The sequence below is a fragment of the Sipha flava genome, unplaced genomic scaffold, assembly GCF_003268045.1.
Source record: "Sipha flava isolate LNK unplaced genomic scaffold, YSA_version1 612_pilon_pilon, whole genome shotgun sequence".
NCBI classification, from domain to species: domain Eukaryota; kingdom Metazoa; phylum Arthropoda; class Insecta; order Hemiptera; family Aphididae; genus Sipha; species Sipha flava.
The window spans coordinates 98080-123957 of record NW_020273592.1 but is presented as its reverse complement, the minus strand read 5'-3'; the positions used below and the strand labels follow the sequence as shown (position 1 = coordinate 123957).

At 30.4% G+C, this 25878-nt stretch overlaps 3 protein-coding genes and 1 pseudogene across 3 annotated transcripts; 1 reads left to right on the top strand and 3 right to left on the bottom strand.

The window, feature by feature from the left end:
• Window positions 1-1495: 1495 nt before the first annotated feature.
• Window positions 1496-5358, bottom strand: LOC112691419. Its single transcript, XM_025565667.1, has 3 exons — window positions 5306-5358; window positions 5098-5223; window positions 1496-2405 (listed from the first exon to the last, which is right to left on the bottom strand). The coding sequence occupies exons 1-3, from the start codon at window positions 5356-5358 to the stop codon at window positions 1496-1498; spliced, it is 1089 nt and encodes a 362-aa protein (XP_025421452.1).
• A 3397-nt stretch (window positions 5359-8755) lies between these two features.
• Window positions 8756-9541, top strand: LOC112691418 (piggyBac transposable element-derived protein 3-like). Its single transcript, XM_025565666.1, has one exon. The coding sequence runs from the start codon at window positions 8756-8758 to the stop codon at window positions 9539-9541; it is 786 nt and encodes a 261-aa protein (XP_025421451.1).
• A 2763-nt stretch (window positions 9542-12304) lies between these two features.
• On the bottom strand, window positions 12305-19914 carry LOC112691416 (annotated as a pseudogene).
• Window positions 19915-22574: 2660 nt separating this feature from the next.
• LOC112691415 (KRAB-A domain-containing protein 2-like) lies at window positions 22575-23591 on the bottom strand. Its single transcript, XM_025565665.1, has 2 exons — window positions 23015-23591; window positions 22575-22708 (listed from the first exon to the last, which is right to left on the bottom strand). The coding sequence occupies exons 1-2, from the start codon at window positions 23589-23591 to the stop codon at window positions 22575-22577; spliced, it is 711 nt and encodes a 236-aa protein (XP_025421450.1).
• Between the last annotated feature and the right edge of the window lie 2287 nt (window positions 23592-25878).

The following is a 25878-nucleotide window of genomic DNA, read 5'->3' as shown; positions in this document are numbered from 1 at the left end:
TAAAATAATATAAAATAAAATAAAATAATAATATGTCTAATATGGCAGGTGGTAACTATTATAGATGAGATGAATTTGTAACTATAAGCTAAAGATTCATGTCCAGATTTTGTATCCAATCAATCACATCCATGTTAGCTGTATGGATATCATTTATAGTGCCTTTGAATGCACGGAACGGGCATTCAATTGCTATATGGGAGATTGTTTGCATATCATTTCCACAGTCACATGAAGGAGTGGTGTGTAATTTCCATTTATACATCATGTGGTTACATCTTCCATGGCCGGTCCTAATGCGATTTAGGGTCATCTAAATCTTTCTAGGCAGATCGAAGCCTGGCTGCTTGGAAGTCGGATTGGTAACAATGTTTTGTCCATCAGGGTTCTCCGCCATCCAATCCTCAAGCCATTTGGTATTTTCCCCTGTGTTTTCCAGTAATAGCATCTCTGCGGTTTTCCAGGGTGGTTTGCGTGACTTAAGACGTAGTCTATCCACATTGAGTCTTACATCTGCGTGTACCGGAAGGTTCTTGTTATTTTTTATCTTAGTCCATTCCCGGATGAGCGCTAGTTCTCTTCGGATCTTAGGGGGAGCTATATTGCTAAGTACTGGGAGCCATTTTAAAGGGGTAGTTTTTAATGTTCCCCCTATGATTCTCATTGCTGAGTTGATCTGTGTATCAAGTTTATTGGTATGTGCACTATTTATCCATACTGGGGCACAGTATTCTGCAGCTGAATATACTAGTGCTAGCGCGCTGATTCGTAAGGTATTTGCATCAGCTCCCCAGGATGTACCGCTCAATTTGGCAATTATACTATAACGGGTCTTTATTTTCGCTGAAAGTTTGACTAGGTGGTTCTTGAAAGTGAGCGTTCTGTCTAATACCACACCCAGGTACTTAGGGTAGGGGTTGTTTTTCACTAGCTGATCTCCAATTTGCACCTGTATCTCCTGATTTGCTCTTCTGTTATTCAGATGGAAGAGGGTGACTTCCGTTTTTGATGGATTCGGTTTAAGTCTCCATTGGTTGTAGAACTTATGTAATGTATCAAGGTCTTCAGACGGGATGTTTTCTAGGTCTTCGAGTTCTTTATTCTGGCACGCTAGTGCTAGGTCATCAGCATATATAAATTTTCTTGCAGTTGTCGCTGGTAGGTCCTTGATATATAAGTTAAAGATAAGTGGTGCCAAGACAGAACCTTGAGGGAGGCCATAATTTAGCATCTTTATTTTACTTTTTTCCTCTCCAATAAAAACAGTAAAAAATCTGTTACTAAGCATATTATTGAGAAGTTTTAATAATGTTTTGCATGGAATCACATCCAGGAATTTTGATGGGAGCCCTTTCCTCTAGACAGTGTCATAGGCAGATGATAGGTCTATGAATGCCACTGCTGTTTTAACGTTTCTATCATACCCATTTTCTATATGGGTGGTAAGTGCCATTACCTGGTCACAGCAACTCCTATTAGGGCGGAACCCAGCCTGTTAAAGTGGGATAGTGTCATCAATGGTGCTAACAATGCGGTTGTAGATCAATCTTTCCAGTAATTTGTAGCATACGCTTAGTAGCGATATCGGTCTATAGCTGCTTACATCATTTTTTGGTTTTCCTGGCTTTAAGACTGCTAAAATTTTTGTTTGTTTAAAGAGTTTCGGTAGTTTTCCCGTATGGAGGACATCGGAGAAGAAGAGAGAAAGCCATTTAATTGTCTTGGGTCCGCTATATTTTATAAACTCCGGGTAGATTTCATCGAGTCCAGCTGCTTTCCTAAGTTTTACACGTTTTAATGCTAGTTGTACTTCTTCGGGAGTAAATTTTTCAGCCCACTTAGATTTTTCCACTGCATGGGTTTTCTTTACTTTGAGGTCCATAGTCAATTTCCTAAATATATCTTTGTCGATTTTGGCTCTTGACGTTTCTATCAATCGATTCGCAAATGCATTAGGTTTTATTTCAGGTTCACCGTCACCTCGATTCTGGCTGGGATCTAGTCTGCGTAGTACGTTCCAGGCTTCCCGGCTAGAGTGTTTAAAATCTATATGTTCTACGGTTTCAGTCCAGTGGTCCTTGCGTCCTTTAGCTAACGAATATCCTAAGAGTTTGTCCGCAGTTTCTGCTTGGTCATTCCTTTGGTATTCTGTATACAGTCTGTCGCTTTCCTCATTCCAGCAGGGGATATATTTATGACTGAAGCCATGGGGAATATAGCGTTTTGCAGTTCCCTTGACCATGCCAATGAAGCGTTCATAGTTGTTCACTATTGGATCGATCCACCTGATGTTATCGTTTAGAGATTTTGAGAAGGCAGTCCAGTTAGCTTTCCTAAAGTTCCATCTCGGTTTAGGTAATGTTTTTACTAGTGGGATCTGAATACCTATTTGTATGAGCACTGGTCTATGTTGACAAAAAATACAATTATAATGATAATAATAAAACTAAAAACTATACAAAAATATTATACTCTTATTTTTAATGTGAAATTTGAGCTTGTACTCCTTTTATTAATAATGATAAATCTGGATGAAATTTAGCGGTTCCGATCCTCAAAATTGAATAAAGGTGTTTATCCGTAAGTCGCGATTTATGAACCGATTTTGTTTGTTTCATTGGTGAAAATATTTGATCGTATATATACGTCCAGCCAAATACATTATAAAGTCACTTAAAGCAGGGAAATCTTCATTTGGAAGTTTTGAATAAAATTTTAAAATATCGTTTTGTTTCATTTTTTGAAATTCATCACAGTAAAATGAATTTGTTTACAACTCAATAATTTCAAGTTGAAGAAAAGCGTCAACATCATTTTCATCAATATTAAATGGATTTTCAAATAAACGCCACGATTTTTCGTGTAATTTAACATCAGAAAATCGAGATGAAAAATCAGTTTCCTACTTCTTTAACATTTCTACAAATCGATTTGTTGAACATAACAGTTTTGTTTCATTTTTAAACTTTTGGCAGTTTTCAAAATGGCTAAAGTCACTGCGCTCAATTTGATCAATAAATAATTTTAATATTGCATCAAATGATTTAACAGTATTATACATGTCAAATATAAGTTTTCCAGGTCCTTATAATTTTAAATTTTAAATATTTAAATGTAAGTACTTAAAATAACGTACTGATCAAACTAATGTGTACTTACTATTACGTGCCAACCGTTTGATCCGTGATTTCAGGCTAATGTCTCAGTCAACGCTTGGATATAGGTGTAGCAGTGCCGTAGCCAGAAAATTGTTTTGGGGGGGGGGGGGGGGGGCACTTAATTTTTAACTTATCATCACCTATTACTTTATGGCCCCTTTGCTTATAAAGTGTTAACTACAGACCTATTATTTTTATGACTACCATTATATGCTAACAACTATGGTACCCATATATTTAACACATTATTATATTATTATTATATTATTTGTTATTAACAAAGTATTATTATTTCTTTAATAATATTTTTAAAAATTAAAAAATAACAAAGTATTAAAATATTATGTTAAAACATATATTGATAGAATAATGTAATTAATTAATATAGCTATATTAATATAATTTTATCAATATTATCAATATGTGTTGTAAATGTTGTAATCACATTTCATTTTTCATTCAAATATTTTTACTATTTACTAACAAGAATACAAGATCATAACTTTTAACTTTTATTAAACATATAATAGAAAACAAGTTATAGCTGTCCTGATACAAATAACAAATGGGATAGTTAAGACTAAAGGATATTATGATGGAGCAGTTAAACAAATTTAAATGATTATAATCTTAATAAAATATTTCTTTATTTCATAATATTATTTAACAAATGGGTCAAAAAAATGTAAATATTATTAAAAATAACAAATTATTCTTTAATATATTATAATAAAGTAGTAACAGTAACAAATTAATAATAAAAAAAAAAATTTCTCAGATTAAAAATTAATTATTTACAAACATTATTTTTTTAAAATTATATTAAAGACTATATAACGTAACCGCAAATAATATACCATGTCCCCATTAACTATATACCACTTGGCACTTGAGCACAAAATAATAAAACATTATAATATAATAATATGATACTATCAAACCATAACCGTGTTCACAACAAAAATGGAACGCACTTGTATTTCTTATCTGAAGTCTGTGCTTATCTTTACTATTTTACAAATTTTATGAATATAAGTATACAAATCATAAAATTAATAACTTATTGTTATTCGTTATCATAGATTAATCTTGAATTATATAAATTAAAAATTTCTGTGCGATGTACTATGGGTCTTTGGCCAACCAAAAAAAAAAAAAAAACGTGCCCTCAGTGCCACTGGCTACGGCACTGAGGTATAGTGAAGAATAATTAAGACTCTTTATAATAATTAAATTTATTAAACTTATATAATTATTCTAACTACAATTTTGTAAATATTCTAAGTCCAAATAATTTGGATTATAGAAATTATTAACACGTTCAATGCCGACATTATTTTGGCGTGTTACGCTACACGCCACGCTCATATTTGAAAAACATGGACGCCGTCGGATACGTGACGACGCTGGCCATACGGTGTGGTTATGCATCATATGGCCAACGTCGGCACGTATCCAACACGATATGTAATAAAGCATTTATTTTTTGAATTGTAAATAGTAATGCATATACTTATATATTTATGTATAGTATAATTATCAATATAAATATATAATTATTATTTTAAAGATTTTGATATCATGAAAGGTAAATTATTATTAGAATCTAAAACATGATGGTTTTATTTTTGAATATAAAATATTATAACGAATGATAAGACACATAACAAATACTTATAATGTTTTAATAACAATACATTAATAATAGTTCACAAATTAATATAATGTGATCACAATATAAATAACAAAAAAAAAGAAAAGTATAAAATAATTAAACAAAATTATAACGTTTATTTGTGAAACTCCTTGAAGCATTGTTCCAAACATAACCCTGGTTCATCCTCACATTGATCACAGTAATATATAGTTTCTTCTTTTTTTTTTATCAGCACAAACCTTACAGAGTTTTTATAATATCTGTTTTTTCATTTTTTTCAACTTTTTGGGTAAATGTGCTTCAGTTTTTTTCGCCTCAGAATTTTTCTGTGTTTTATTGTCTTTTTGAGGTAATAAACTTTCAATAACTGAGATCCTGTAGTCGTACAGTGATATTTTTTTTGCGTTTCTATTATATAGAAAATATGAATTGATTAACAATAAGTGGATAAAATGCATACCAATTTTTTTTATACCAACTCAAGGATTACCTTTCACAGGGGTAGTATGATGCCATTTGATCCTGGCGATCTACCCCTGACATATTTTCATTATATTTTTTTACGATTATAGGTTTCTGTTTTACTTCTGTCCTAGAACTAACTTTACACATTGAGTGAGAAAATTCAGAACTTATCATCAGAACACCTCTTGTCTTGACTCTCCTTTTTTTAATTTTTTATCAATAACATCTTCAGGGTTATTTTTGCGTTTTGATCGTAGAGTCCCTGTGACAAATGTTTTTTTTTCTAACAACATTTCTGTTAGATGCGCACTATTATAATAATTGTCCATAAATAGTGATCGGCCTTTAAAAAATAATTCATTCATAAGTTTAAAAACCACATACTCTGTATGACTCATATTATTAGATATATCATGTCCTTATCCAGAATAGACCATAATCCTATGTATAAAATCCCAGTCAACATATATGATTTTACGCCATATTTGTGTCGTTTGTTTTTAATGTATTGGCGAAATACCAAACGCCCACGCCATAAAATCATAGATTCATCCATAGATAAATTTTTAGATGGTTCATAAACTTCTTCCATTTTTGAATTAAAATAATTCAAAAGACTCTGTATTTTATATAACCTATTATGAGGAATGGGTTCTCCTTCTTTCGGATTACGAGTGAAATGCAATGCTCGTAATATTAACATGAATCTGTTACGACTCGTATACTCACGAAAACACGGAATGTTGAAAAGTCTACTGGTTTTCCAAATGGAAAACAAAAAATATGGGTAATGGTACCCATATAAAACAATAAACCAACAAAAATGTCCATATCTTTTCTGTTGGTATCTACCCAATTATTAATTCTTGAACTTTTGTGTGTTTGATTTAAAAAAATATCAAGTGCATATGCATTTGTTTCCTCAACAATAAGATCAAAAATACTATCAGTAACTAATAATTTAAAATAATCAATGGGTTCGTTTCCTTCGGGTACACATTTCAAACCTGGTATAGCTGTGAATGGAATTTAGTTTGTATCTGCAGGATCAGATAACCAGGAAGTTACATAATTGTTAGGCGCTTTTCTAAGACTATTTTTAGAGTTATCAGACACATCATTCATCGTACTACTATCTACAAACATATAATGAGAATCATTATTTAAATTACCTTCTTCAACTTCTGCCATGTGATCGTAATCATCAATCAACCTAACTTCAAAATCATCATCAGAACTATCATCAAAATCATCCTCCGATGATAACCATTTATCATTTTCCAAAAATAATAAGAGTTCTTCGTCAGTTAATATTTTAGTTTTTTTTGTTTTATTATTTTTAGGACTTCGAGATTGCTCTAGATGTACCAGGAGGAAGATCCATTTGTATTAAATCAATTTAAAATTAAAAATTAACGTTTAAATAACATAACATAACATTAATGTTTAATTAACATTTCAATTTAACGTCAAGAGTTAACGAATTACGAACTTATTATCATATTATTTCAATAATCTACGTTCGCCTAATCATGTATACAATTGTTATGATACATATGACATGAACATACGAACAATAATTGTGGAAATATTGACGCATAGATTGTTTTGTCGGTGAATTAAGAAGTAACTACAACTACTATTACATTTATCTGAAAAAAAAAGAATGTTTATAGCATTGGACGATAGAAAATAACATATGTTTTGTATTCGTTATACTGTATCAATACATGGTTATAGATAAAATCTTCCCACAATCAACAAAAAGGCGGAAACTAAAAACCAATTGTACCCACTTATTTAAAAATATATACTGAGTAGCCAACACAAATATTATAGTCATACACTCATAGCCGAGTATTTTATTCCACTATAATAATACATATAACGTTTGTCGGACACCTTCCAACACCGGCCAGGCGCGTCGGTATCCAGTGTCGGAGCATATCCGATGTCGACATTGAACGTGTTAAAGTCCCAACAATTATAACTTATAAAAATAGTTTGAAATATTTCTAAGTCCGGACCATGAAATACACTGACGTGAAGATGATCAGTACAACATAGCCAAAACTCGTCTGATTTGCCCTTGTTTCGGGTCCCTTTTATATCTGATATATGCAAGTGTGTGTAAATCCCAAGTGTGTGTGTGTATATGAAAACTGATAATAAAATAAGATAATTTTCTGTGAATTATCTCTCAACCGGCCCATATTCAATGACGCACAGATCCAGGATGAGGTTACTGTCACTCTTATTACTTATTTTAATTTAAGTTTAATCTAACTTGTCCTCGGTTGTGATTTTTAAAATCTAAATAATTATGTATAATTTTGATTAGCTAAGATTGATTGTAAATAGATTATGTGTAACTATCCATAAATGTTAGAATATGTGTAACTATTCATAGATGTTCACAAGAACTCCCTTATTATGTAAGTGTTCTTGTGTGACTACGCAGGATGCGACACTACGATGTATACCCCAATTCATGATCTTTTTATTGGACAATAAAAGATAAGAAAATAAGTCCAATATATAATATTATTTTTGTACTTTTATACTTTGTGGCCCGTTTGAAGAAAATTGTTTACCAAAATCGCCCGCCAAAGATGTACGTTCCGCTAGCAATATTTGATAAGAAAAACCAGGGGCCCCTAAAACCTACTGCTAATTGTTAATTTGTACGCAGAATTGCCTATTCTAATTCCTTAAAAGGACGTCGCACTGGTCGTTTTCAGCGATAAAAACACGTCCTCAGAAAACAAATAAAACACCACCAAAAAGTGATTTTAGAGTAAAAATACTTATTATGAAACTTATAGAGAACAATATTTTGGAGGTAATCTCATCGGTTTGTTAAATAAAAACACACGGAAAAATATGAACTATACATTTAATGTTACAATGTTACTAGAAGAATAACAGAATAAAAAGTATTTTTAACAATGAACATAAAAATCCGACATGAGTGCAGTGTATGCCAACGGTTAAAATGAAAGATAAACTCATTTAATAATATACTGATAACCTGCTATCATGACTCATACTATTTAGAATAGATGCCGCTAGTTATACAATACTAAGTATTAAAGTACTAAATAGGTACATAATAATATATATAAATTTACTAATATTCCAACAGGTTTATTTACACAAAAAAGTTGTGACTACAAAAAAAAACCGCGTTGTAGTAGGCAAAAAAAAAAGTCAAAAAGATTCATCTCAAATTTGGCGTGGAGATTTAGAGACTCCTAAAATAACAGAGTTTTGGGGTCCAGATGAAAACAGTAAAATAAAATATGGCTCACTTGCGCCATTTGAACTTTTTGAATTATTTTTCGATGACCAAGTTTTTGATTCTATTGTACAATATACAAACATTTATGCTTCTTCTAAAAATATTTCCTTGGACTTGACAAAAAATGAGTTAAAATGTTTTATTGCAATTCTCTTATTATCTGGTTATAATGAAATGTCTCAGCGGCGTATGTACTGGGAAAAGGCCCCTGATACAAATAATGGTTTAGTGTCCAATGCTATGAGGCGAAATAGATTTGACGATATATTTCATAATTTTCACTTTTCAAACAACAATAACTTAGATAATTATGATAAATATGCAAAAATAAGACCGTTGATTACAATGATAAATACTAGATTCCTAATGCACGCACCTCACGAAGAATTTCATAGCATAGACGAATCCGTGGTGCCATATTATGGTAAACATGGATGCAAACAATTTATCCGAGGAAAACCAATTCGTTTTGGATTTAAAGTTTGGGTTGGGACATTGCATCTAGGATATGCATTATGGATCTCTCCTTGCCAAGGAAAAAATACCGGTCTCAATCAAACGGATGTCGGATTAGGAGGATCTGTTATTTTAGCTTATACCAACCAAATTATAAACCATCAACCTGCTCCATATCATTTGGTGTTTGACAATTTTTTTACGAGTGTCAATCATTTGGAAAAGCTCAAATCCATCAACATTCGCGCGACAGGTACTATTCGGTCAAACAGAATTATGAAATGTCCAATTGATTTTAAAAAAATGAAAAAACAACCAAGAGGGTCTAGCTGTAGTTTTGTTTCAAATAATGCAATTTTTATTTGCTGTTGGCGTGATAATAACATTGTCTGCTTAGCTTCAAATACTATTGGGACAGATCATATTTCTGTGGCAAACCGCTGGTCTACTTCAGAAAAAAAAAAGAGTACGGATTTCACAACCAAATATTGTTTCTGTTTATAACAAAAATATGGATGGTGTAGATCGAATGGACCAAAATATATCACAATATCGTATTGGGATCAGAGGTAAAAATGGTACTCTTCTATTGTTCTATATATTATAGACCTAGCCGTTCAAAATGCATGGCAGCTTCATAGGATGTATAATAAAAATAAAATGGATCAATTGGCATTTCGAAGAAGCATAGTTATTTCATATCTGACACGTTACAAAACGAAACCCACTCCAGGACGAAGTGGAGGGAAACCATCCAGTGTTATTATGGAAATAAGATATGACAAATTTGAACATTATTTGATTCCCCAAGACTCTCAAACACGGTGTGGTCAATGTCATCAAAAAACAACGACAAGATGTATGAAGTGCAATATTGGTGTCCACGCAAAATGTAACGTCTTATATCACACAAAATAATGTTCGTATGTACTTAAGTAAATACAAAAATTATAAATTGTAAATCTCTCATTATCATAATTTGAATTTAATGTGTAATAATTAATTATCAATTAAATGTATTAAATTTCAATCATTTTTATTGTTATATTTATATATGAAAACAGAATAATATTTGTAATTGTTCATATGCCTAGTGTCCTATATATAGGACACTCGATAACTCTTGTATGGTATATATATTTTTTTTTTAATAATTTTTTCAATCACATTTGGCTCCAATAATATAAGATTATAGTAGAAAAATCAATTTTATTCAAAAAAATTAACCTTAGGCGTAAATGAGTTAATACAACCACATTTATTAATTAATGTCACGAACTTACAACACGATTAAAATGTAAAATTAATTTATCCGACAAATGTTTGCTTAATCTTCTTGATCTTAACACGCGTGCAACGTAATCGACTCATCCATTTTGTGTACACAAAAAAGGATATTTTTGTAAAATGGTTTTTATGAGACATGAATACTAATAATGGTACCTAACCTAACCTTTGTGCACAGTACAAGGATGAGTTCAGTTAGTTGCACAAGAGTGTATAACTATTCATATTAGTGTAGTGATTTGGTAACAGTATATTTTTTTAAGCAGTGATTTCTTCCTATTATGTATTTTGTAAAATAATAAGAAACATTTAAACAATATGTGTTTTCAATTTGTTTTCCTTTCACCTTGGAAGAACTGGTAAAGTTCAACAATTTTAGTTTTGTTATTTAATGTTTTCCCATAAGGAGATCAGGCGACCAGGAAACAAAACATTGTTTGCAATAAAGCACGAGAACAACGGGCCGTATGAGCTGTGGCCCCATCCGGTTGAAATCAGAAGGCATCACTATTTTCGTATTCTTCAATTTTCGGGCGTAAAAAGTTATCTCGCAGTACTGGTTGGAAGTCACAGTAACTGTAACACCATCCTCTTCAAATGCCTACAGGGGACAAAGCATACCAAACTGTTACTTTAGGACTATGAAGAGGTCGTTGGTGTATTTTTATAGGGTTTTCAGCAGCCCAATAACGAAAATTTTGTTTACTGTGTCAGAAATGTGGAAATGTGCTTCATTGCTACTCCACGCAATACTGTTGAGAGGCATAACTGTAAGGATTGCATTACAACAATCTTTTCGTTTTCCCCAATCTGTTGGACTTAATTCCTGAGTTACTATAATCTTGTATGGGTGTAATTTAAGATCAAAGTGTAAAAATTCGCCTTACCGTTCGTTCTGATATCCCAAGAGCAGAAGCATGTTTCCGAGTAGAATGCGACGGAGACTGCTTTATCGATGTTCTTACTGCGGCAATGTTTTTCGGAGTTCTCATGAATTTGGAACGTCCAACCGGCTTTTAGGCATTGCAGATCCCGTTGCTCTTAAATTTTATACTCAATTCAAAATCGTTTTCCGATTTGGGATACTTTAGTTTGGATTCAAACTGAACCGAGTGTGAAATGCTCTCTGTATTGCAATCGCACATTTGGCGTTTTTGAAAAATGTCTCGATAACGAAACCACGTTGTTCACCGGACTACGGCATGGTGACGCCTTAAAACCTTATTAATAATCTAATATAGCAAAATAAACCACATAAATCTAATCAGTTTGATTACGCAATAATGATTATTTGAAATATGGGAGTCCATTACTAACGCTACTTATAATTATATAATATAATTTAATTTTTATATTTTTTGATTTTTCTGATTATTTGCCCTTAATTTTTTTGATCTGAGGTAGTTAATAGCTTTTAAATAGTATATATGTTTATAATTGATTCATATAAAATTTAAATTTAAATTTGAGATTTTTAACTTAGCAGATTTCCACACCACCTTAGCCTTGAATTAATCAAAACTGGAGGTTCTGCTTCTTGACGCGTTTTTTTTTTTTTTTTGTGGTTTCCCATCGTAGGCCTATTCCACTCTTAGTACTATTTCAGCCTTAATTAATACAAATATTCAATTTATTTTTTTTTAGTTTTTAACAATAAGTTATAGATTAAACTTAATTATAAAATATATGCATTATCTGTAAATTATATTATGAGATAATTAATATTTAAATCTTTTCTAAAGTAATAAAAGACTAATACAATTAATTGATACTTATTGATGTAATTAATGTGATAATTAATGTAAGTATTTATAATAAAAATAAATTATGAAATTGAGTAAGATAATATTATGGAGTAAAATTACGTTTATGTAATACATAAGTGAGAAGAAAAATCAGTGGACTAATAAGAAAATTTAAATTAAATATAAAATGAGATAGCATTGTTATATATGGTAATATATTAACTAAAAAAGTATTTTAATTTGAAGCAGCTTCAGTATATGTTTTTGTTCGTGGCAAGGAAGATTGTCTAGAATAAAGCTGGTAGTGTTTTAAGAGTTTTGAGTTGTTAATTGATTCTTTACCAGTTTGAACCGAGAAGAATTTTCTTGTTGTGAGCCAGAATATACCTGTTTTGTAAAACAGATAGCTTTTACAGTTACAGTTTACAGTTGGTGGTAGTATACCGGAACATAGACCCGAGTAACAATTCAAGTGCAGAGATGGTTAAAATATCATTAAAGCCTGGGTGTTGAACTCTATGCATTTGTGGTTCAGGGAATGGTGTTTTTTCCCATTTGAATAGCGATTATTAACATGTGTAACACTGTGCTCGATTGCTACGTAGGTCGGTGTTATAACTGTGTTTTATTTAGAAATTAACTTGTCACGATGCACAACATAGATTAATAATTTATATAAAAATAAAAGAAAAGAAAGATTAAAAATGAAATATATATTAATGAGAAAAAAAATAATAATAAAAAAAAAAAAATACAACAAAATAAATTTTATTTAATAATGTTGATAATAATAATAATTTGTTCAGTATTTTAAGAATAATATATGAATTATAACAAACACGAATTATTATTTTTAAAATAATAATAATAAAAAAAAGGACAATAAAATTATTAAAAAACCAAATGTCAAAAGACAGATTGTAATACCAAATGTAAAAGGCCACGAAGACGGCAGAAAGCAGACAAGCGCCGTCGTCGTTCTCGGCGGTTGTCACACCGTCCGCGAACGCTTCGGGGCTCATCGCCGACTCCGAAAACTGGTTCGATTATCTATCGGGCGTCCCGATTGATAATCGAACGAATGGTGACACCAAGGCAAAGGGGTATAACAGATGAGATCACGGTATTCGTGTGACACGACCGTGTCAAACTTAATCTGTACTGTGCACCATTAGTGTAAATATCGGTGTTTAAACGGTTCATTTATGAATCACAGCACTGTGCATCAATTTTATAATATTCAATCATATTATAACTGTGATAAATTACTTAATTCAACTAATTTTTTTTTATAATTATGAGTATACAAATAGTGAACACCAAAATACTAAGTCTCTCACAAATGCTAATAAGCTTCTGTTAAAAATTAATAAACAATTAAAAAAATTGGAACCTTTATTGATTGAACCTTGACCACATCAATAAAAATGTGATAAATAAAATATAATATCAAATATATTGTATGAAAACTTTTTAATAGACATAAAATAATAAAAAACTAATAATCATACAACCATTAGTAATTAGAATAAAAAATATAATAAGCAACTTAGATGGTTAAAAGTAATTTATTAATAGAGCGCGGATTTGTATGCAATGGCATATGTATTTTGGTTTATTGTATAATATGCTTAGTGAGCACGAAATTTGTGGCTGCTTACGAACTGAGTCCCAGTATAACCTTTTATGACGAATTGAGTCCCGGGTTGTTTTAGGGTATAAACCAATTGAGTCCAGTGAAATTATAGGTATAATACTAATTGATTCCATGTTTTAATACTAACTGAGTCCCGTAAAATTAAAAAAAAAAAACATTTTCCTTCCCATTTTTACAGACTTAGGACTGTCTGTAACAAAAAATTCTACAGGTATGGTTAAAAATGTTTTTTTTTTTAATATTTTATAAAATAAATATATAATTTTTATTATTATTCATAATTTTCGCTGTGCCTAGACTCTGGATGGTTATTTCATATTTTACTCAAAATAATCCTCGGACTCAATTCGTATACAATTAGTTTCCTAACCACGGACTCAATTAGTATATGTCTCGTTTGTACCTAGGACTCAATTAGTATATTATTTTTTCCCCGTTCAGGTATATCGACTCAATTAGTATACAGTGAAATTTGTTTCTTGGCATAACGATTTAAACAATGGCATTTTTTAAGTGCATATTTTGTCGTTTTTAATTTTTAAGAGCTTATTTAACAATTTTAATTGCATATTTCATCTTAGAGTGCATATTTTGGTGTTAGTTTGATTTTTAAACATTTTTAAAGTAATAAACTAATAACTGTTACAAAAAAATATTTAAATAAATATATTTTACGAAGAAAATCTTATCGCTCTCAGATTTAGGGGGAAATCCCGTTAATCGGTCTGGTGTGTCATATTTAATTTTATTGTATGTAGAGTCTCGGTCCTTAGATTAATTATCTTTATCGGTGAAATAATCAAATAATATATACGAATACTCAGAAAATATCAGTTTCGGTATCAGACCAATAATATTATTTCATTCTGTAAAAATATTTAGTATCAACCGTGTGTTCGTGTCTGTCGTAGTGTGAGTTTTTGTGTATTATATTTTTTCAAGATGCCGAAAGAAAAATCGTCTTTATCGAGTTGTCTTCGTAGTTATGTGCGTGAATGTGGCTAGAATATTTTTTCAACCGATGGTCAAGTAATACTGTGCAAATTATGTGAAGTAAAAGTTGGCCACGATAAACGATATTCAATTACACAACATATTAAAACTGAAAAGCATTAAAATCTGTAAGTTTGAGCCAGACTAAAAAACAAAATGTTCAAAGTTTACTCATTAATACAGTATTGAATAAAGATCCATTTTGTATAGATTTATGCAAAGCACTGGTTTCGGCAAATATTTATTTATAGAGATTTTTTTTTTTTTTTGTACTAAAAGCATTATTGTAATTAATTATATGAAAATGAATAAGTATTTTTAATAAGAATGTTTATTTAAACATTGCTCATCAACTCACCACATATAACTGAATATAATTTGAGCTGTATAAATGAGCGTTTAGTTTTCCCTTTATAACTGAATAAAGCTAAAATGTGGTATTCAAAACAACAATCAACTGTCTGCCTTACTGCGGAACTAAATGAAGAAGTGTTTGATGATTTGATGAAGAGATACGATTTCTGTAAACATACAAATCAAAATATAACCGTTAATTATTATTTGAAAATATTCAGTTTCGTATAAAATTAATCCTCTACATATAATATTATGTATAAATAAGTTCAGTATAATAACAGTTAAGTATATTAATATATAGGATGTCTCACGAGGCTTTAGATATAACTCGTAGTGGATGATGTGCTAACTAGACAAAACTAGCTTCTTGTGGTCATACTCTATATCTACTACAACAATTGTTATTTAAAATCATAAGATTAATGGAAAAAAAATTGTGAAACGTCGTCATTTTCAGAAAAATAAACTTTTTAACATTACTTTAAATTTGTTCAAAAACATTTAAGTATGAAATACTTGTGTCTTTGTTTTTGAGAGTCCAATACAAAAAATAAAATTGTGATTTTACCATTATTTAAAGAATTATCGCAATCGTGAGTAAATCCTCCTCTTTAAACCCAATATATATTTTATCATATTTTATTATATAACGTAAACATACAAATATTAAATTATGGTAGGTATATTACTTTAATTATAATCTTTATAGAACTGAAATCCTTGTATAGAATATTCTATATTAAGTAAATGTATAATAACATTCTACTATTGTTTGAGAGTATTCAAAAATTAAATAATATTTTTACTCACCAATTCCTCCTGGTTTCTTAACCCATCATCATTGTCTGACAAAAGTGCTTCTATTGCATCTACTTCATCAATCGATTTGGTTGGTAATATTCCGACTAAAGATGAGGGTAAAACTGGTATATGTATGATCTTGTTTTATCATTTGACTTCATAATTATTTGTATATTTGTAACTTTTGGTCCATGTTTTTGAAAGCGTTGCAAATTCTATTGTTTGAGTTATTCAATATAAAAATTTGAGTCATCATATGTTTTAGTGTGAATTCTATAGACTTGTTGTTCAATGTTATAATAGACTTAAGCTCAGAAATATTTTTACAACAACAATTTTCTGAAATTTATGTTCATACAGTAAAAGTTAGTAATAAATAATAATGCATATTAAAAATTTAAATATTCAAACAAACCATTTTCCGTATGTTCAATCAAACTAGTACTATTATGGTTAGTACATTGTTCTTCTATTAAGAAATCACTATTATGTGCTACTAAAATGAACTCTGTCAATGCATTATCGTTGTTGAAATTGTTTATTATCTCTTCATCTTCTTTTGTGTTGTTGTCAAATAGTTATCCTCAATGTTCACTATATTATTGGCTGAAAATGTTGATTCTATTAAAGAAGCGGCTTTTTTCCTACAGCGATATCGAGTTGACTTTCATCTATTAAACATATTATATGTTTTAAGATTGTGACTTGTGATTTAATATAGCTAAGAAATAAATGCACTTATTTTAGGTATTCAAAAATATTATAATAATATAACATTTAATCAATACAATATAATATTCAAAACATAATCCAGATCCTAAATTGGTAAAGTTACCACCATAGTTTATCTGTTATGTAAGGTAAAAATACTTAGGTTAGTATACTAAGTAGTAATTAGTAAGTACTACCATTGATTATAAATAGTATAGATAGCTCACTGCAATACAAAATACGCGGCTCGTTAAATGGTGGGTATCGCTACGAGGCGCTCCGCGCAGTTATTAGTTTTGACGGTTGCCGTTATAATCGCTAGTAGTTTACAAAAGTGGGGACTGCCATTTGGGTTGCTCCCATTTTAATATTAGATAGGCCTATTTTATGTTTAATACCTAAATATAATAAAAATTGTCTATAATATACCTATACAGGTCATAATATTAAGTTTTCATTGGAAAAAGGTTATGACTAGGGCTAGGGACTTCATGCCCTTATAAACCTTAAAATATGTATGCATTTATGCCCTAAGTAATCAATAAATATGCTATTAAAATATGCATTTATAAAAAATTAATTAGTAATAAATTATAATAATATTTTTATATATGATAGATATGATGATCTAAGATAATTTTTTCTTTTTTTCAAATTTGTTTTTATCTTATATTGAGTTTTTATCTAAAACAAAATATTTAAAATGGTTTTAAAAATAAATTAAATTGAAAACATTTTTTTTATTTTTAATATAGTTATAATTCTTCTAACCTTGAGCATTACATTGGACTATAAGATATTTTCTTAAGTTGGAAAATTTAAATGACTGCCTGTTATCAGCCAAAATATTTTTATATTTAGAAAAGGAACGTTACACGTCTACGGAACTTATTGGTGCAAACTTAAAAAATCGTAGGTCACTACTACTAATATCTGCAGACAATCCATCTATAGATTCATTTTTCCATTTAAAATATTCAATATTTTTTGTAGTTAGCCTTAGCTTGTGCAGATTCTTCAATTTTTGCAGAATGTATACGTTTTTTGTAGTTTTAATTATTTTAATGCATTCAGTTAGTTCACCAATAAGACACTTAGAGTTCCAAGTCGCGTGATATATGAAGAAATAAATCATAATTTTTTTTTATAAAATTTAAAAACTTACTTCTCCATATGAATAATTGTCAAATTTGCATTTATAAAATGAAAAATGGTCAAATATGCACATATAAATGAAAAATGGTCAAATATGCAAAATATGCAACTATAAATTTTAAATATTAACTTGTATTGCAATGAAACAAATTTATATATTACTTAGCTATGTTTTGTATAATTATTTAAAATCATGCAAGTTTCTAGAAGTCCCGAGCCCTAGTTATGACATTATTATAAGCATGTTACATTTTAAAATACAAATAAGCGATGTAATATTATATTATATAAATTAGCCATATTGTTATCAAATATTCACATTAATATATTAATTATTTTAAGTACAATATAAATAGGTACTCACATAGATTGTAAATAGTATTTAAATAAATACTATTTATAATCAATGTTACAAACTATATTGAAAAATAAAGGGAATATGGATTTACCAATTTATTTTATTGTTTGGATAATGTATGTAGTTTTCTCAATGCCCCTCTCGACCACCAAGACCATTATCGTAGTTTATTTTTGAACGAATTGAAATATTTTGTTACTATTTTTAAGGTATTTAATGTTTGTCTTGGTACAAAATAAATGATTAATACAGCTAACACTCAACAGCCGTCTAATGGTTGAATTTGTGTATATTTAATTCGATAACCGTTTACTGCCTTGTGTTTTTTCAAAAAAAAATGTGTACAAAAAACTTGTAAATCTACAAAACAACAGCCTAAATTGAGAATACTACAAAACAAATAATTAATTGTAATATATTGTGATACTAAAAAAAAAAATGTTTTAAATGTTTTAATATTTATTTAATTATGTTTTCATGATAATATAAGTATATTTCGAAATAGTAAGTAGTTATGACTAGTTATGAGTATGTAGAATATTAATATTTAAATTCAATTTAATATCAAAACTATCAACACACCTTTAATTAAAACTGGTTACAACGTACTATTACGTGTGTACAGTGTGTTACGACAGTGACAAAACAATGCGGGTCCTCATTATTTATAACCAATGTCAATACCATTGATTATAAATAGTACTATTTACGTCTCACCGAGGACCGACCGCCGACGTTTAGCAACGATTAAAAATAATATTATTTTATTCCATTATAATTGACAAAATTACTTATCGCCCTCTATCGGCAAAAGTTTCTTACGCAGCATATTTTGTATTGCAGTGAGCTATCTATAATATTTATAATCAATGAAACAACATATATTTGATTAAAATTGGTTTACTAACAGTCACTGGTAATAATTTAAATAGGCAATAGGTACTTTATGCAGTTGTTAAAGTGAGGAAGCACAGATGATAAATACTGTTTCTTTCAAAATACATAGTTATATTCCTAAGTACAAAAAATATGGTACCTATACTTATACAAAGGTATTATCTTGTCAAATAAAACTAAATAAAACCAAAAAACAAAAACAAAAAAATATTTAATTGTTTGCAATTATATTAAAGCATTGAGATGGTTTGCCATCTATACTTGAAAAGTTTTGTTCCCAGATCTTAATCAAGTTGGTTTTGTAAAACATAAGTCGATGCATATTTTCAATTTGTGAAGGGTACCTAAAACTTATAGATACCTTATTAATAGGGCTGGGATTTTAATGCCATAAAAAACCCCGAAAAATGTCCTAAAAAAAATGCTTTTATGACCTAAAAACTCTAAATAATGCCCTAAAAAAACCCGAAAAATGCCCTTAAAAAATGTTTTTATGAACTAAAATTTTTTTTATTTTTAATAATTTTAGTATAAATTACAATAAAAAGTTTTAAAAAATGTATTATAAAAATCTATTACAAGAGTAAACTGTAAATGCATAGTTTTAGTATAAATCTAAAAAAAATGTTGTATACATAGACTTAATCCCATAGACGTGGACTTCGTTCAATCTGAACAAAAAATATTTTTATAAATTATTTAATACGTTTAGATCGTATATTTATTTACCTGTACATTCTGAACTATTACACTGAACCACGAGAGCTTGTTTCAGATTTTCAAATAAAAATGATATTCTGTTGTCTGCCAGTAAGTTCTTGTAGTTATTTATCAATTCGTCAACATTTGGAAAATGTATTCTTATTTCTTCGGCAACTCTATGCAAGGCGTGCGCCAAGCATGTAACATGTATCATTTTCGAATAATAAGTTTGAATCGATGTGGCTGCTTTTACCATGTACGGAGCAGCGTCACTTAAAAATAAAAGGACATTATCGTGTATTATTCCTTGTGGCCATAATATTGATAAAGACTTCCAAAACTTTGGCAATTGTATTGTGATTGGTTTTTTCTAATACTTCTGAATTTAATAAAAACATTTTACCTATGTTACCTACTTCTAATGTACCTATTATAATATTGGCAATATAACGACCATTGGCGTCCGTCGTTTCATCGATAGAAACCCATAATTTTTTATTTTCTACGTATGACCTAATCATCTGTATAGTTTCATCGTAACATATACTGACGTAATTTTTTCGTAATGTGAAGCGATCAGGCGTTTGTTTATTGGTATATTTTTCCAAAAATTTAGAAAACGCAAGATTTTCGAGTTTATTTAATGAAATATTACATGACAAATATGTACGAGTTAAATCTAAAAAATATTCCGACCTGTTTGGTACGTCTGTAATAAAACTTTGTGTATTATTTATTTCGTTTTGTAATTTACTCCGTTCTACTCCATTGATGTGTTTATCTCTTGACAAATGTTGTTGTACGGCAAATCGTTTTTCAGCAGTAACTTTTATGTTGCATATTTTACAGAATAACACCAATCCGTCGGTAGAAAAAATATTATGTCCAAATTCTTGTACAAACGCACGCAGTCGACTCGCTGTCGAACATTTTATTTTTGGCATTTTTATATTAAATTAACAAAAAAAATTAACCTGAGTAATAAAACGGTGTTAACCACGACAAAACTCGTACTGAACGTCGAACGATATCATCAGACGTCGATTTTACCGATTGAAGATTATTTAACAGGAAATGCGGGTAGAGGTTATTGTCCGATATGGTGACAAACCGATAATATAATACGAATTACGAGTACCTACTTATAATCTGTTATATTTATTTAGAAACCATGTTGGTGTAAAAATCTTAAAATAAAATTTCAAATTCATGCATTTGGTTTCCAAAAACTCAAAAAAATGCTCCAAAAACTCTAAATACCCTAAAAAATTAAGAAAATGACCTAAAAACAAAATAATGCCAAAAAATGCAAAATTAACTTTCTTATTCTCATTCAAATGTACATAAAACAAATTTGTGACAAAACGAGCATTGCACAGTTAGCTTTGAAAAACAATGCAAAGTGCATCGAAATCCCAACCCTATTTATTAAATTGACCATTGGAAAATATTTTTTCTTCCATCATCAACCACTCCACAAATAAAGTTACCGTTTTCAATAATAAAATTTAATCTTGGGATGCGGAACGCGTTCGAAATTAAACCTGTCCGATTACATGCGATCGAACTATTTTTTAGGAAATATTTTCTGTAGTATGAAAACATACATTTAACCACTGCAGTTTATTTTGGTATTGCGCACGTGCGTTTTTAAAATTCGCGTTCGCTTGCGATAGAAACGAATAGCGTGAAACCAGCTTAGCAATAGTGTTAATGTTACAGTTAAAACCCGAAATTTGTCGAAACTAGTTTTAACTAGTCAAAAATAGTTTTCACAAATCCCTTTAGTCAATTCTGGTTTTAACTAGTAAAAACTAGAATTTACTAAGCCCATCATCGTCAAAACTAGTTTAAACTTATTATTATTTAGTTACAATTAGTTGTGTCTAAAATATAGTAGTGAAAACTAGAATTATCTAGTGAAAATTCGTATTGTTTTATTGATAAGTAAAACTAGTTTTAACTAGGGAAATGTAGAAATATAAGTACATATTAAATATAAACATTTATTGTATTATTTATTTTGACATGATAAACTATCGTGGCATTTAGAGTTACATAGAATTTTATTTTTATTACATAAACAACGATTTGTTCTGCAGGATGTTTTACATGTGCATTTTACAAATCCTTGCACTGACCCCGTTGATGCTTTTGTTACAGCTGCACGGAGGGAAATATGATTTTTCGGAACTTTATTCCCTGTGATGAATTTTTCTTCACATGTTGTACATTCAGACCTGAAACAATTTTTACTGATTACTCATTAATATCTAATTTTATTTTATTTAGTAAATAAAAAGTTGATAATGGACGCACCTACAATAAAGTTTTTCTAGAATTCCATCCTTACATCTGATTCTATATAGATCGTACTCTGTTTTTTCTAACACTATTCCGATGATATTTCAATGATCGGTTTTGCCTTTGTCAACATCTGGAATGCGGATTACTACGTTAATGCGGTACCGTGATGTCATAGGTACAATATGTACACCGACACCGCGCACCGCATTAGCTTCTCTCCAGCCACATCCCGGGTGGCGATAATATCGCACCAACTTTCCTGCCTACCTCGGACACCGGGCAGAGGGGGAAAGCTTTTGATGCCGATAAGGTAGCGCACCAGCGGCCGACGGGCGGTGTCTACGGACGAGGCACATCTTTCGACGGACACCAAACCGGTCAACATCGACACCGATTCCACCACCATCACCAGAGAACCACATATTTTTTTTGTTTCTAACATTTTTGAAACAAATAAATAAATTGATAGTCATATCTTTTTCTGTGGTTTCTCTCCTCTTTTGTTTTTTTGGTTTGGTTAAACCATTCATTCAACTCTGACCGGCCACCTCACCGAGGGAAATCCTATTAACGACTTGAGGCCGTGTCAACGTTGACACCAACTTCAACCGCAGGAAATTTGTTTTCGGATCGAGTCATCATTTGAGTTGCTTGTTTTTCCAAATTGGCATGAGCTTTTTTTCTAATTGCATCTATGGTATCTGAAACTTATCAAAGAAATATACCATGTTTATGTATTTATTGGATTTGTTGGTCACAGTATGAACTATTTGTAAGAATCTTTGTTTTAAGTTTTCAATCCTTAACTATTAAAGTTAAAATTTTTAAAATTTTTGTACTAAAAAATAATTTGAAAGTTTTCGAAAAATATAGGCAGTATTTATATTATAAAATACTTAAATAAATCATTTATTTTAACCGCTATAAAAAAAATTACTGTGAAATAAACATTAATGGTACCTAAACTTAATAACTATAATTTAAAAAATAAAAATAAAAATTTTTACCTGCAGCTTTCTGTCCAATCATATTTTCACTTGTAATTACAGTACTTATGAGATTTTCAAGTTCATCCTCGAAGTTTATAGTAGCAATCAATTCATTGGGCAGGTTAGAGGTTACAAGCCCCACTCTTGGATTAACCCCAAACATTGCTTTATAAGGCGTCATATTTATCCCGGCGTGGTGTGCTCTATATAATTTATATCCTATAAATTGGAAGAACTTTAATCCGATAGACCAATTAGTTGATTTATTATCTGTTATCCAGGAAGCGAGAATTCGCTCCACGTCTTGGTTAGCACGCTCTATGGAGCCTCGGCTTTGTGAATGTCTAGGCTTTCCAAGCACGATTTTTAACTTTGGACATAGCGCTGTGAACTCTGTAATTACATTGTTAACGAATTCTCTTCCATTTTCTGAATGCAGAAAAATCGGAGCACCAAAGGTTAAAAAAATATCTAATACATGGCTTGCAACTTCTTCTGCACGCTTGGTTTGCAAGGGGCGAAGCAGAACGAATTTTGTCAGATGATCCTGATAGTTAAGTATAAACCTAAACTGTGCATCGGGTTGCGACTGCATGTTTATCAAATCTATTTGACATTTACTATTAAACTCAAAAATTGTTTTCGAAACGAGTCCTTTCTTTCCTAGCTTTTTCTTTTTTTAGCACGTTTCACAGAGAGACAAAAAAATATTTATCATGTCAGTGGTGATGTTGACGTACTTCCTTTAAGTTTCAACCTTTAGACTATCTCTTCCTCCATGTCCTACAGCGATGTGTGACAAATCAATGACATTAAAAATGTCTTCCACCGGCAAATAAAATTTAACTGGATCTCGGCGGGTTACCAATTTTTTTGTACCACCAAATTCTATAATATTAAACCATTTCATCCTTCTATACTGAGTAAATGTTTTTTTTAGTTGCTAATATCGCATCCTCGACCTGTTTTAGAAGTAAATATTATGCATCTTTTTTAATGATATTATAATGATTGTGCTTTCCTTTCGCCAATTCCATAAGCTTCTTAAAAAATCGTTCTTGGGCAGTGGCGCACACTGGAGGGTTCAAGGGTAGCAGCTGCTACCCCTGAAAAATTGGGTGGGTGGGTGGTCCTCCTGGCCCCAAAATATCTACATCTACATGACTACATCATAATAAATCTACTACGTACAGTGGCGTGTTGAAGAGATTTTTGAGAAGCCATGGCCTTTGCATTTTTAGAGGTGGGTGGTTTGGGTAGCCGAAGTCACATGACTTATATGAGGATATCAATTCAATTGTACCTATATCTACATAAACTATAATAATAATTATTCAGGGACATTAAAATAGGCAAGCCTTTACAACGGTTCGTTATTCTATTGATAAAACGGTTTAAACGTGCTACGTGTAATAAAAACTAAAGAAACCCGAAAGAACCTTTTCTAAATTGACAATTATTAAAAACAAACTTCGTAGTACCATGTGTGAAAGTCGGTTAAAAAATTTAATATTACTATCATGTGAAAATGATATTAAAATTGACACAGATACTGCAATTAATACATTTTCAAATAATAGTAGCTTATTGCAAAAGGCTTTATTATATTAATTTAAGTTTGATGTTTACTCCAAGTGTGCATAATTATTAAGACTTACAATAATCAATAAAAACTAATAACTACCGAGAACCTGTATTTTATTTTATTAACATTCAATACTTTTATTTTTTATTTATTATTAAATCTTGAACAAGTTTAGAGAATTCTAGTTAGGGGTGTGTGAGGGCGAAGCCCCCGTGGGTCTGTTTTTGAAAGTGATTTAGTGGGTGGGTGTTATTTTTCCATTTAATATGCTACTCCTATTCATTTTTGAGTGTGCGCCACTGTTCTTGAGTACTAATTTCTGTCTCAGTTTCCGACATGATACGAAAGTATACAGTGACCCCACGACAATGTTCAATATTGGCGAACGTCAGTGAGAGCACAAAAAAGAACATAGAATAAAAAACGGGCAAATTCGCGACAAAAACACATAGGTACAACGACTATAACGAATATAATCGTACTGGCGAAACACGGCATCGCCGACAATATACACTGACATCTATATCAATAACGTATTATTGTAGGTATAATATGTCGAATTTATCGTATCTGAGTGATGGAAGACTAGTTAAAGTTATCTTAATTGATTTGATAATTGGCCGGTCGAATTATCGAGCAATATTTGTAGCGATCGTTATCACAATGACCGCAGCAGCTTATTCTCGTCCGCGATGAGCTTAGGTCAGTTCTCCTCATTGATAAGAGATAAAAATGAAGTTTCAAAATTCATTGATGCCAACATCTAAAAGAAAAATTCTCTCCAATCCAACCTCTACAGTGTCATTAACATAATAACAAAAAAATCCCTGAATTTCAAATTTATTTATTTTCAAATTCAAATTTCAAAACCAATGTTTTTGAAAAAATATAAACCGGTCTGTTATTCCTTATATGAATGATCACAAAATATTATAGCTTGAAACTTAATATAGTTAATAGTTAGTAATAAATTACATACGAGGCAAAAATAAATGATTGCGGGGTGTCGCGGCTAACGACAAGTTTTTATTTAAAAGTAGATTGTGTCTTTTATTGTCAGACTTTGAAGTTATTATAATCTAATTTGGTTTTAAACTATAAAATGTTTGTTTTGTCATTTTTTTCCTAGTAAATTGGGAGAATCAAATCCTAGTGTGTGTAATAAGTTTTAACCGAAAGGTATCGATATTTACTCTTTGACGGCCTGAGACTCAATAATCGAAATATATCTGGTATCTCGTATGTCAAGCCTTTGGGTGGCGTATACGACAGGTCATACTGCAAAATACTATAAGTA

Coding starts and splice junctions, on each gene's coding strand:
- LOC112691419 (XM_025565667.1), bottom strand. CDS start 5,358: ATGTCAGGGGTAGATCGCCAGGATCAAATGGCATCATACTACCCCTGT. Junction 5,224..5,305: donor TCATACTACCCCTGTGAAAG/GTAATCCTTGAG, acceptor TCTATATAATAG/AAACGCAAAAAAAATATCAC. Junction 2,406..5,097: donor GAAGCACATTTACCCAAAAA/GTTGAAAAAAAT, acceptor TTGTCAACATAG/ACCAGTGCTCATACAAATAG.
- LOC112691418 (XM_025565666.1), top strand. CDS start 8,756: ATGTCTCAGCGGCGTATGTACTGGGAAAAGGCCCCTGATACAAATAAT.
- LOC112691415 (XM_025565665.1), bottom strand. CDS start 23,591: ATGCAGTCGCAACCCGATGCACAGTTTAGGTTTATACTTAACTATCAG. Junction 22,709..23,014: donor GATTGGACAGAAAGCTGCAG/GTAAAAATTTTT, acceptor GATAAGTTTCAG/ATACCATAGATGCAATTAGA.